Genomic DNA, 12,911 nt, shown 5'->3' with positions numbered 1-12,911 from the left:
CGTTTAATATACAATTTTGTCTCTCATTTCTTGTAAAAACAAGGGCTTCTTCCATCAGGTCTGGGGTTGGTTTAATTTAGACATACCGGAAACGGGGGATGCTAGGAGAACTAACCTGGCAACCTCGGCTGCCGGTCTGTTCAGTAGTTACTGAGAGGAAGATGGTGGACTTGGCGACAGCAGCGTGCTCAGAACTCCGTCCAGAACACTTTGGAAAATACTTAATATCTCAACCTGGTATTAGATATAGATTACCGGGGGACAATCACAGATAATACATTGAGAAAACCGTTGAGGAAAGTGACTTTTTCGCCGCCGGACAACTCTTATTCCGAGGCAGAAGACAGCGGGGAGTTGCGGAGCTTGGTGGTGGTGGTGGTGGTTTGTTGGTGCTCGTAAAGGAAGCTAGCCAACGTTAGCCAAAGTGTCAACAAAAGTGTGAAAGAAGGTGGGAGCTTTTTGCCCGGCTGTCGAGATAAACCTCGGAGACCATCAAGCACTGTACTGCTGCTGCCTTCACACCAACTGTCAAATCAGTGAGGAGCGGGGCTGACAGTTGGACTGGCAGCAGGCTAACTCGGCTAGCTAACGCTCAGCTAGCTTTGTTGTGAACTGTGGATCAAAGCGCCGCTCACAATGCCACGGAGTAAAAAGGGGAAACGTGGCTCCAGCAAGCCGGGTAAGTAGCTAACAGCCATGCTAACTCACCCTCCAGCCTCTGGCAATAAAACAGTAGGAGTGTTATGACAAGTGTGATTAAAGTATTAATTCACGCTTGGTTGCCACACCTAAAACCCAGACAGGTGGTAGCAGTTTGTTTGTGAACCTGCTCCATGTGGCATGAATGGTAAAAAGACAGCTTGTTGCTACCTGACATGTAAAGTGTTGCTGTCAGACATGTTACAGCCATGTGGCTTAGCTATAAATAGTGCTGCAGCTTAGCAGTGCAGTCTGCATGTGTCTGTCACATTTTTCTGTTGAGGCCACTCACTTCGATGAGTTGAAGGATCACATAATAAAAGTGTGATTCATATCAGGGCTAACTGAAGATCTCTGCTAACACTCAGGACACCTCATGCTACACTTAAGGTTAACCGCATGTTATTTTTAGCAGCAACGCCACTTAGCTGAAAACTGTTGAAGAGAAGCAACAAGTGCAACAGAGTCCCTGATTACATTTAAACGAGTCGATTTGCATGCAGTTAGGTTGCTGGTTGCTGCTTTGGGAGTCACAGCTACACGTTTTTAATCAGCATACTGTACAGTAGTGGTGTGGATCATACATGTGCGAGGAGGGCGTTACAGCCCCCTCACGTTTTATGGAGTGACGTAGCCCTGGAGCACACACGTGCCAGCGTCTAAATGCACACACATGTATTTTTGTGGAGTGTACATTTCTGCTGGCTATTAAAAGGAGAATAAGGGGCAGGAGTCAGTATTTGTTAATCCTGCATTATATTTGCAAATATTATGTAAATTGTTCGAGAACTTACTTTAACATAAGGTTTCTGATTGTGCAGTATTGTCAAGTGTGCATGACTATTATGCAATGCGTAAGTTTCACCGATGGAAAAATGGAGCTCACTTCTGCTTTTTTCTTCTCCATCATGCTCATTCATTCATTTTTCCCATCTTTCCATTCATTCATTCATGGATGCATCCATGCTCCATTCTTCCTCCAATCCATTCACCCTATATTTCATCCATCTTTTCATTCATTCATTCCGTCGTCCACACGTCACCTGCAGGCTCTCTTCGTCAGGAGGTTCTTCAGCTGCAGCTGTCGTCTAAAGCCTCGCTGAAAGGTAACTCCTCTGACTCCTGACCTCAGCTTCGTGTCCAGCTCGAGGCCTGTCCAGCAGCTCCTGAACCTCGCGGCAGTGCATGCAGTAATCCCAGCAGCCCCTCTCATGCTAAACTCACCGTGTGTTTTTCTTATTCCCAACTGCGCTGAAAAGTTTTAACCCTCCCGTCTCTCATATCACCTGCTCATGCTGCGTACTGCATTGACTGACTGGTTGAATTTCCCATTACTTCTTAGTTTTTTCAGTCCTCATGCATGTCACACTTGAACACCACAAGTTAACCCCCCCACGTAATGCTGAGAGTAATGGCTGTTTCACATCTGACTGTCTCATCCACCCAACCTGCTCACTTACAAATGGCTGCTGGTAATGAAGCAAGACTAGATACTGTCATCTACTCCCATCATGCCATTCATTTGGTTGATATCTCTCCGACCATCAAGCCTCATTTTCGTATCTGCACTGACACCGGAAAAGTTTTGTTGCAGGCACTCATTGCTTCTTAGAGTGACTCTTTCTCTCTGATGCACTGAGTTCATATCACGCAAACTTTGTAATTGTGTCATCCTCAATCATTGTGGCTTTCCCATCCCACATTTCCTTATTTATAACACATATTATGTTTTACTGATTGGTTGAGTTAGAGTTAAAGTCTGCGACTTTCCAGGAATCTCTACATACAGCAAATTTGACTGAATCTGAAGAAGACCTGGACTCATTCAAAGGCCTGTTAAAGGAGTTGTTCCGGTGGGATCTACAGTTTAAAGACATTTAATTGGATCTTTACAGCATCAGAAAAGAACACATGGTGATGACTAGAACCTCAGCAAAATGCTTGTAGTGAGGACACAGGTAAATTTAGTCTTGTATTTAAAGCTTGTGCTACCAGGTCATGGCAAGGGGACTCGAGCGAGCTCCCACCCCTGCGGCTCAGAGTTCTGATTTGTCAGCCTCTTTGTCAGAGGAGCTGTGTGAGTGATTGCTATGTAAGCATAAAGTGGCAAAGTGGAGACGACACGTGAATCGTGGCAGGGAGCTCACAATCACCACAGTGAGCTATGTGTGGGTGGGCTTGCGTGGGAAGGTGTGTAGCTGTGTTTTTCTGTGTGTGCGTGTGTGTGTGACTGCAGGGAAAAAAGCTTGTACAGTGGACGGGGGTTCAAGGATGATGACCTGAAAATCACTGATTGATACAGACTCGCAGGGTGTGTTATCTCTGCTGTGAACATGAGAGCCCACAGGCTGTTTCTGTCAAAGAAATAAGAATATTGGATAAGGAAAGTAGCAGGTTGGTCAGGGCTGCATTCAGGTTGTTGTAACAACGAAAATGTGTTTAACCTGCTTCTTCAATACAATCATTGTCTACTACAACTATGAAATAGTCGAAGGTGTTAATATAAGAGGTAGGGGTGTGACGATTTCAATTTTAAATCAAAAAATCAATCAAAATGAGCGTTCAGTTCAGGATCGGCGATTCTCTGGGTGTGTGTATTATATTATATTATATTATATTATATTATATTATAATATATATATGTGTGTATATATATTTTATATATTATATATGTTATTACATATGTATATATATAATATATATATTATAATATATACGTATATATATATATATTACTTTTTGTCTACTTGCTTGCATCTGGCACATGTCAGAAAAAAAGAAAAACAACAACTCTTGCAACCTCTGTGTGCTGCTGGACAGACACTACAAAAAGTGTGAGAAAACTCAAGCTGTTGTTGTTAAGTATCCTGCCAAATAGCGACTCTTCTTTTTGTTTTGTGTTTAACAGTTGACTGGTAATATGCTGTATTATATTTTAAATTTAAGGTTGACCAAAAAAAATATGGCGGTTACGCCCCACTTGATAACATGTAGCCTGTCTTGTTAAAGAATAACTAAAAAATGTAAATGACGGTTGTCAGGGCAGGAAACTGATTTTCTGTTGATCTTTACAAATCAAGACGTGACATTCTAACAATTTTAATCTTAATCTTAAAATCAAATGTCAAATCAAATTGTAGAGTTGGAGAATCAGGGCATCCCTAATAAGACGCTATGTGTCATGTTACCTACTAGTGTATGTTTAGCAATATTTTTGAAATTCCTCTTATTTGAAATGAATCTGAAAGATGTCTGTGTTGAGATGCTTGGATGTTTTACTCTGATCTAAGGACTTTCTTGTCCCACCTGTGTGTTCCCAGAAACAGCAACTGTTATGATTTCCAAATGGGTCCAGAGGCTTAACTTTTTATCGCCAGCTCAACACTATAAGCACTTACACACCCAGTTTTACAACTGAGTGTGTAATACTGACGCATTGGAAAAGGTGGCTATTAATAGGAACAATAGCAACATGCAACTATTGTGTCATTGTTGTACAGTACAGTTTGCATATTGAGTAGTTGCCCAGCTATTACACAGTCAGCTCAGCTGTAAAATATTTCGCAGGCAGAAAACAACAGTATGTATAGGTTTTATGCTATAATGGCCAAACATTAAGTGTAACAAATATTACTGCCTCTGTCACCATTTTGCCAGACATTAACAATTTCAGAAGAATACAAAAGAACCTTTACATGTCTAATACTGTACATAGTGGTATATCATTTGTCAGCCCCAACAAATTCAGCAGCATGTGGCTGAAGATAACGTCCACCCTGAATGTGTAACTTCTGCAGTGTAAAGAAATGGCAGACTATGACTCTACAATTGAGTCATCTGAACTTTAGCCTGGTTCACTGAGTTGACACATTATTGCTTTTCACACTGCACATAGCCCCAGGCTAAGGGAGCTTTTAGCCCCAGGCTAAGGGAGCTTTTAGCCCCGGGCTAAGAAAGTGTTCACACTGGCACATTCCAAAGTGGGCTAACCCGACTCTAGCCTAGGACTTGCTGGCCCTGCTCCAGAGCAGAGTTAGCCCTGACTTTGTGAGGTTATCCCCATAAAATCAACTAGGCCTGGGGCCTAAGAGGTGCCAGTATTAAACGGGGCTAAATATAAAAGGAGTAGTAAGACAACATTCTGAAATGTGAAGAGAAGCTACGAATATGCAGTGTGAAAAGCCCTGAGCTCAGATATTGTCCTTTATTCAGTTACTCATTTAGCTTCAATTGATTTTTCTCCTCTGGAATTTTCTTACTACATGAAGACAGGTTTAAACAGCTGAATGAATTGTCATATTTACAATGTAGGCATTGAGCCTGAGTACCTACAGAGTGGAATGAATGAATGCCACTGCAGTTAGTCTACAAGTGGTAACCTGAGAAAGTAAATGCATGCTTTCATTGAGAAAGTAACTCACAGCTATAACTTCCATGTTGCGTTGTTGCAAAAATAACCATGACCTCTGGGTTACCTCAACTGTCCTGTTTGACCTGAACATGAACACACACACATAAACACACACACACACACACGCACACGCACACGCACACACACACACACACAGTCTGACCATTCTGGATGGTACACACTGAATGAATGAGTAAATGAATGGCCACTCTGGTCTCCAGTAATCCCACCAACAGTAGAAAGTCCTGAGCCAGCAGGAACCTGAGGGTTAGCTTAGCTTAGCTCGCCTGGCTCTTAACCCCTTTTCTGTTTTAGACCCAGTGTAACAAACCATCCCACTTCTTCTCTCACACACAGGACAGAGCTGTGTTGAAACATTGAAACATTGATCACCGCCCAGTCCTAATAAAAACAGAAAAGATGACAAAATTCCTTCAGTTATCTGCTACTTCCTGTCATTATGAAGGAGAACATTAGCTGCTGTGTGGACGAGATTGATAATAAAATGTGATGGTGGTATATTGGACGTTGTCTGTGGTTCTGAGTGTGTCCTTGTGTGTCTCTGTATAAGTAGAGCTCTGCTGGTGTACAGTTACTGACAAAGACAGACAGCTGAGCAGAAGCCCACAGTCAGCTTAATCACTGCTGGAGAATGGCCTCCAGCCAAATTCTGGTTAATTTTGGGATGCTTCCTGTTACTGTTTTTTTTAAAATTTCACTTTCAATGTTAAACAGCTGTCGTTTTGAAGCTCTTGTCCATTTTATAGACTTTGTAACTGGGTGTTAAAACTAAGGATTGACCAATAAGATTTATTAAGGGTCAATACAGATTTTTAGTAATCAATGAGACAGAAAAACGATATTTGGAACTGATATAAAATTATTTTCTTCGGCTTAAGATTTATAATGACGAGATAGAATATAACCAAACCTGAAGTACAATTTACTCCACGTGCTGTATTTAGTATAATTTTGAGGCACTTATCCTTTTATTTCCATATTCTGCTACATTATATTTCCACCCCGCTACATCCTGGATGGAAGTATTACTTTTTACTCCACTTTATTTATTTGCTAACTTTAGTTTCTTTGGTGGTTAGTTAGTGCTGGGGGTGAGACATTGAGCAAAACCACAGAGCGGTGACTACAGACAGAGAGAGGCGGCTGCATCAGAGCCAAAAATAAATGTATTTAAAAGACACCGGTTCTGATAATCGGACATCACCATAGACTTTAAATTTGTCTTATGACCAGAACCTGGACATTGTATGCTTTGAAAAAGTATTTATTGCAGGGTTCTTATACTGGAGAAGGTGTTTCTGCTATTCTGTCCACTCCCTTGTATTGCAGCCTGGTGTAGAAAAGCCAGTACTGAACTCGGCAACATTTTGGACAGTACAGGGAGGAAGTAACTGTTGTTGCTCAGAAACATTGTGGCTTTTTATTTGGAAACTTTGACATCTAATTTGGACCTTATGTTGCTCATTATTTCCTACTCCCATGAGCAAGCTTTTCTTGTACTCAATCACTGACCAAACAACAGTTGGTGGTGAGCTTGTCACTCCTCACCATACCTGTCATGTTCGAGATGATCAGCATTATCTAGATCTGATGATTTTTAAGTCCCCCTACACAGAGCAACAGGCAGGCAGCAGGACATGGCTGTCTCTGAAAATAGCATTTAGACTTGTGTCGTTTGTATCACGATTCATGGATGATTCATTCACATTTGCTCCCCTCGGTGCTTGTTCAGATTAATCTAATTTACATCTGTAGTCCCTGGGCAGGAAACATCTCTGCTAACAGGCTGTCAGTTTGTTGTGAATGTAAACACACTCCTTGCTCTTACCTTTTCCACTCCAGTCTCCATGTCCCTTATTTCTTTTTCAATCTTCCCTGTTCTCACTATTTCCCCATCTCTCTTTGTAGGTATGAAGAATGGGGTGAAGGGAGAGTCTGGTGCCAGCGATGATGAGTTGATGTCTGATGTTCTCAGCCACTACAGCAGCACCAGCGAAACCGCCTCTGTGCAGGAAGATGGCACAGGTTTGTTCACAAATGCAGTTAATCAAGCATACATGTGCTTTTCAGAATCATATTTCTTTTAGATAATAGCCAAGGTACTGCTTTCGTACTTTTAAGGAAATACGTGACAGTAAAAACTGAAGTATTAAACTTGCATACAGTTGTTAACATCCTGTTTGTGTTGACTGGCCAAACACAGGAGGGGAGCAGGTGGATGAGCAGACTGCCCAGGAGGAAATGGAAGACAAACTCAAGCAGTGTATAGACAACTTGGCTGATAAGAGGTGAAGTTTTATTTTTTGTCTTGCTTTTTTCCAGTCACTATCAAGAATACAAATCTGATATGTCAGGAACAAACAGGAAGACAAATCATGGTGCACCACCAGACTAATAGATCATTGCATGAAGTGATGTTGCAAAAAAATAAACTTAAACTCTCTCTTTCCCTCCCAGTGCTAAGACGCGTCTTGCAGGTCTCGAGTCGTTGCGACAGGCCTTCTCCTCCAAAGTGCTGTACGACTTCCTGACGGAGAGACGCCTCACCATCAGCGACTGCCTGGAAAGGAGTCTTAAGAAAGGTGAGATGAAACAGTAATTCCACTGGTTTAGTTAAATATATTTCTGCAGACTCATTGAAGACACATGTAAAGATTATATACACACACAAAAAGATCATTAAAGTTTTTTCTTCCCTCAAGTGTTGCTGAAGGTGGAGCAGAAACACCGCCAACAACAACTGCAGTCACTGACAAACAAATACTAACTTTTTGTTGCCTCCAGGCGGCGCGGAGGAGCAGGCAGCAGCAGCCACAGTCTTTGCCCTGCTCTGTATCCAGCTGGGGGGCGGAGACGAATCAGAGGAGGGCTTCAAGATGCTTCGCCCCATCCTCACTGCCATCCTGATTGACAGCAGTGCCAGCATAGCAGCCCGCCAGAGTGTGAGTTATCACATCCTCTGGTATAGTGCACAACTTTGGTTATAGAATGGCAACTTCTGGAAACACGAACTGCACATTGGCTCGGACATACGTGCATGTGAATGCTGGATCAAAGAAATGAGACGTGGACTGCAGCTTAAAGATCAGTTAGCAATGTGACAATAGAAGTTGCAGAACAACCAACAATCCAAAATCATCTGGTTCAGAGTTCACTGAGTGCAAAGTCTGCAGTACAGTCACCCAGTTGACCTCAGTCTCACCTCCATTGTTGTACAATGATCAAGAGAGTCATAGGTCAGGCATTCAGTTCACAAAATTAAAGGAAAATTCCTCCTTAAAAAAAAAAAATCATTCTCTGGTGGGGATTCTGAGTAAATTCAGTTTTAAGGTGGACTATCGAGGTTGTAGCTCTGATGTGTTCTAACACCCTTTTCGACTACTGTTTTCTGTCCACTTTGTCAGTTTTGAAAACAAACAGAAGACATAAAGACACAACACCAAACAGTGTTTAGGGGACTCTTGAAGACCACAACCACCATGTAAAATCAACAGCAGCCATTTAGGACTCTCAGGGTCAGAATGCAGGCCAGTTTGACAGAGACATGTTCCTGCATTATACTGTCATTCATTTCCTTTCTTTTGTCCCAACAGTTGCCCATCTTAAAACAAGGTTATTTACCACATTGGTGTTTTTCGAAAAAATTTAACAAACCAGTGCAGAGTAACAACTCTAAGGTAGGCTAGGTTATCTAAAAAAAAAAATCGTATTAGGATCATGGTTGCAACCCTATTGTAAAGGTTATATGGGTTTTGAACTCAAGTTTGCTTCAGAGGAATCACCGCTTCACTGTCGGTCCATTCTTGTTTAATTAAATGTGTGAAAATTTGACTTTTCTTGTTTCTGTCTCCATCAGTGTGCCAGAGCTTTGGGGATGTGCTGTTACGTCTCCTCTGCTGAAGATGGAGAGGTAAGAACAACTTTAAATTTAGGTCCAAGGCTCCAGTATCTGCTGTAAAACAGCTTCAAAGTAGTATTTACCATCAGCAGTTTGTCCTTTTCAGTCCTCATCACATTTTCTTCTCTTTTTTCCCCTTAACATCACCACTGAACCCTCCCAGGACTTGATCAAGTCTTTGGCCCTTCTGGAGAACGTGTTCATGTCTTCCTACCCCAACAGAGAGGGAACGCTGCCCACACCCAAACCAGGCAGTCCAGGCCTCCACAGCGCCGCCCTGCAGGCCTGGTCGCTGCTGGTCACTCTCTGTCCTGCATCTAGACTGACTGTGCTGCTCGACATGTGAGTGAAACAAAACTTAATTTTTAATTCTTTTAATTTCTAAACATTTCATTTCTATAGCTGTGGCATTTTTATAAATCAGGATCTCATGAGGAGTAGTGTAACCAATAATGATTCTCTCCCTGTAGTCACCTCCCCAAACTGCAGGCGTGTCTGGAGAGCAGTGACGTCAACTACAGGATCACAGTGGGAGAGACCATCGCCCTGCTGGTGGAGCTGGGGCGAGATATAGATGAGGTAAACGCACACACACAGATTGTGTGTATATGTCTTTTACCATTATACCCATATCTCCAGTTGAAGGGTTTTTCTGGTTATAATTTTGCATTTCTGTGATATGTTTATGTCAATGGTGTGCAAAGGAATTCGAGGTTGAGGACAGTGAAAGTCTGTGTCAGTGTCTGAAGGGTTTAGCCACAGACGGCAACAAGCATCGGGCTAAGAATGACCGGCGGAAACAACGCTCCATTTTCAGAGAGGTGCTACATTACATAGAGGTATGTTTTACAGTGCAGCCGTATTAAACAAATCAGGGCAGTTTTGCGCTTCCACCCTGATTTTTGTTGAAAGGTTTATTCTTGTTTCCATATGTCTTTCTTTGGCTTTTTGCAGAACGAGGACTTCACAGAGGAGAGGATCAGGTTCGGAGTGGAGAGTGTTTACATCGACAGCTGGATGAGGAGAAGAATCTATGATGCCTTCAAAGAGATCATGGAATCCGGAGTCAGACACCATCTACAGGTCAGGATAACACACAGAAGCCAGCAGTGACGTTCTAAAAAAAAAAAAAAAATGTGTTCCTCGCATAAAGTGTCGTGAATTTTAGTTTTTACGTCTCTTCTGCTCTGGCGTGAACATCATTAAACAAACACCAGAAGCTGAGTAGGAACACTGATATTTGCCTGCAGAGCCAATTTCAGCGGCAGGCTGTGAGAACGGCAAATGAGACACACAATGAACACACCTACACATGCACCACATACGTGTGGGTGCTCCCCACTGCCTCGCTGTTACTTTATTGTGTTTAAATAAGCTGAACAATAATGCACTCTAAAATGAGACATCCGGCATTTTAGCAAAGTGGCACTTTGCTAAAATGTAACCGATGATGGTACATTAGAAAGGAAACGCTAATGGAAGTCACACGCCAGTTAATTGAATTACTGTAATTTCTCTATATTTTAGGAGACGTTTAAGGCACGTATTTCACATCCAGCTTGATCTACTGATTTGTTCACCCATCCATCCATGCAGACTGTTAGAGATCTTGAAACAACATAAACACAAAATCAGTAGTTTTACTGTTATACATGCACACATAAGTTTGTCCACGCATTTTGTTCATTTAGTGTGTGTTTTTGTTTTGGTGCAGTTCAACTCACTACTGAGAGACATCTTTGGCCTCGGCCCTCCCCTCATCCTGGACGCTGCTGTCAAAGTAAAGATTTCTCGGTTTGAGAAGGTAACGGCTTCTTTTCTATCCTTGAATCTCAACATGCGTTACCTAAGAGTGTGTGATTGCATTATGTCAGTATTTGTCTGGCATTTATGTTGCATTCCTGAGCTGCTGCTGTCGTGTGGCGAAGTTGTTGCACTCATCTTTCTCTTTTGTTCTTCCACAGCATCTTTTCAACTCAGCTGCCTTCAAGGCCAGGACTAAACAGAGGAGCAAAGTCAGGGACAAACGTGCCGACGTCATGTGAGAGAGGGACGGGCTGTATTGTGATGGATACAAAATGATGCCTTCAGATGTCAGACACACAAAGACGCAACACCTCTTCACAGGGCTTTTTCACTTGTGCTCTTCACCTGCAAATGAATTCTCCAAGATTGAAGATGGCCAACATTTATTGTTTGCTCCAACAGGCAAAGGCAATTACTGCTCCTACTCGAAGGCATGTTAATGTCGGATTAAAACAAACATGATCTTTGGATATGAAAAAGGTCTTTTATTCATATTATCATAAAATACAGAGAAAGTAAAGTATTAAGTGTCACTGTAGGAGTTATTTTTAAAGCTTTATGGTACATTTGAGATGTATGGAAGCCTTTCACGTTACACTCACTGAAACCCTCTGGTGCTGATGGGTATTGTTTATACTCAGCTTGAAGTGCTGCTCTGTGACTTGACAGTCAAGTCTTTTTAATCCTAATTTCCGACTTCAGTAAAGTAAAGCCACTTTTCCAGGACATAACAGTCCTGGCTAGTCTCTGAAGCTTAATGTTGGAGCATCCACTTCTGCAAAAAGAGAGAGAAGAGCCACGGAAATACTGGTTATTCCCCTCTGTCGTCCTCCGTTTCAACAACCAGAGTTGCTTCTTCAGCTGCCAAACCAGAAACTGACGTTACAAACATTGCAACCTGAAGGAAAATGTGTGTGGTGTTTTGCGTGAGTGTGTTTTATTTGAATTTTATTTAACATCATGAAAATAAAACACTTAAAAATCCATATAAACAAGAAGATGCCTAATTAAAACATGATTTCAAAGAGTTAATATTGTCATCTTTGTATTAATATTTTTTGAGAGGAAAAATACATTTTAACCATTTCTGGTGGATAATTGAATTTTACTTTCTAATTTATTAAAGCAACAGTACTGTGTGATTTTTATTTTTATTTTTAAGAAAATTAAAAATGCTAAGAACTGTTTACATACACAATTATGGGATGACAAGAAGAATTTCTATTTTTTATTCTTTCATGTATATTTTTAATGCGGGTTGGGGGTCATACAATCTATCCATGTGTACAGTATGTATTGCAGATGGACTATATAGGGATTTATGGTAAGATGTGTACTTGAATCATTAGATGCTCTTGAATGATTTTCCCTCTGATGAGCAGTAAATACACACAGGCCACTGACCAGAGCTGCTGATAAGAAGAGTTTGATGGTGGTGTTTGTAACGGTGGTCAGGTCAGCATGTAGGACTCCTGGGTGTGCTTCTGATTGTGGCAGAAGTATCAACATTTTTATTAAAGGGTTTTTGATTATATTGACACCTAACAGCTGCCTGTAAATTTCAGTACTTTGGTGAAAACCCTCCAGTTGCCTCTCATATTACAGCCTCACCAAGCTGTCTTTATCAGTGGTTCTGTTGTTGCAGCACATGGACAGAATATGGATCAAATGAAATAAAGATTATCTGAGCACGTTCTTTGCCTCTTTTTTGAAAGTTCTGTCAGGGCTCCTTCCATTTTCCCATGACCAGCTCTTATGTTGTAAACAATGCAAATATTAAAGGGGCAATATGTAAGATTTTTTGTGAAAACATTAAAGAATTAACCAAAATTATCATCAGAATGTGAATAAATACCAGTTCCTACGTTATGTCTATGCATTGTGTTGCAGAGATACCTACTGAAGTTAGCATGCTAACCAGCCACCCCCAGCCTGGCCAAGTCCAAAGATACTCAAAGCTTCTCAACTTTTCAACACTAACACTCCTCTGGTCCCTGAGCTCCCAGTCAGAACTGCTAGCTGCACAGCTAACTGAGCTAACAGCTACAGTAAGCAGCATTCAGTGGTTGCTCCACT

General features: G+C 41.6%; 1 protein-coding gene across 2 annotated transcripts; it reads left to right on the top strand.

The window, feature by feature from the left end:
* Positions 1-133: 133 nt before the first annotated feature.
* ifrd2 (interferon-related developmental regulator 2) lies at positions 134-12,530 on the top strand. 2 transcript variants are annotated; one of them, XM_084366840.1, is made up of 13 exons: positions 134-679; positions 1,749-1,805; positions 7,040-7,156; positions 7,335-7,419; positions 7,589-7,713; positions 7,916-8,073; positions 8,988-9,041; positions 9,193-9,371; positions 9,500-9,608; positions 9,734-9,868; positions 9,984-10,112; positions 10,744-10,833; positions 10,994-12,530. In XM_084366840.1, exons 1-13 carry the CDS (start codon positions 637-639, stop codon positions 11,072-11,074), a joined length of 1,362 nt encoding a protein of 453 aa, XP_084222966.1. In that variant the 5' UTR covers positions 134-636; the 3' UTR covers positions 11,075-12,530. The 2 variants fall into 2 exon arrangements, with proteins under 2 accessions (XP_084222966.1, XP_084222967.1); XM_084366841.1 differs by lacking the exon at positions 1,749-1,805 and having other exon boundaries at positions 135-679.
* Positions 12,531-12,911: the final 381 nt, after the last annotated feature.

Source organism: Pagrus pagrus (genome assembly GCF_965226575.1).
Source record: "Pagrus pagrus genome assembly, chromosome: 11".
NCBI lineage: Eukaryota > Metazoa > Chordata > Actinopteri > Spariformes > Sparidae > Pagrus > Pagrus pagrus.
This window is presented reverse-complemented; position numbering and strand designations above follow the sequence as displayed.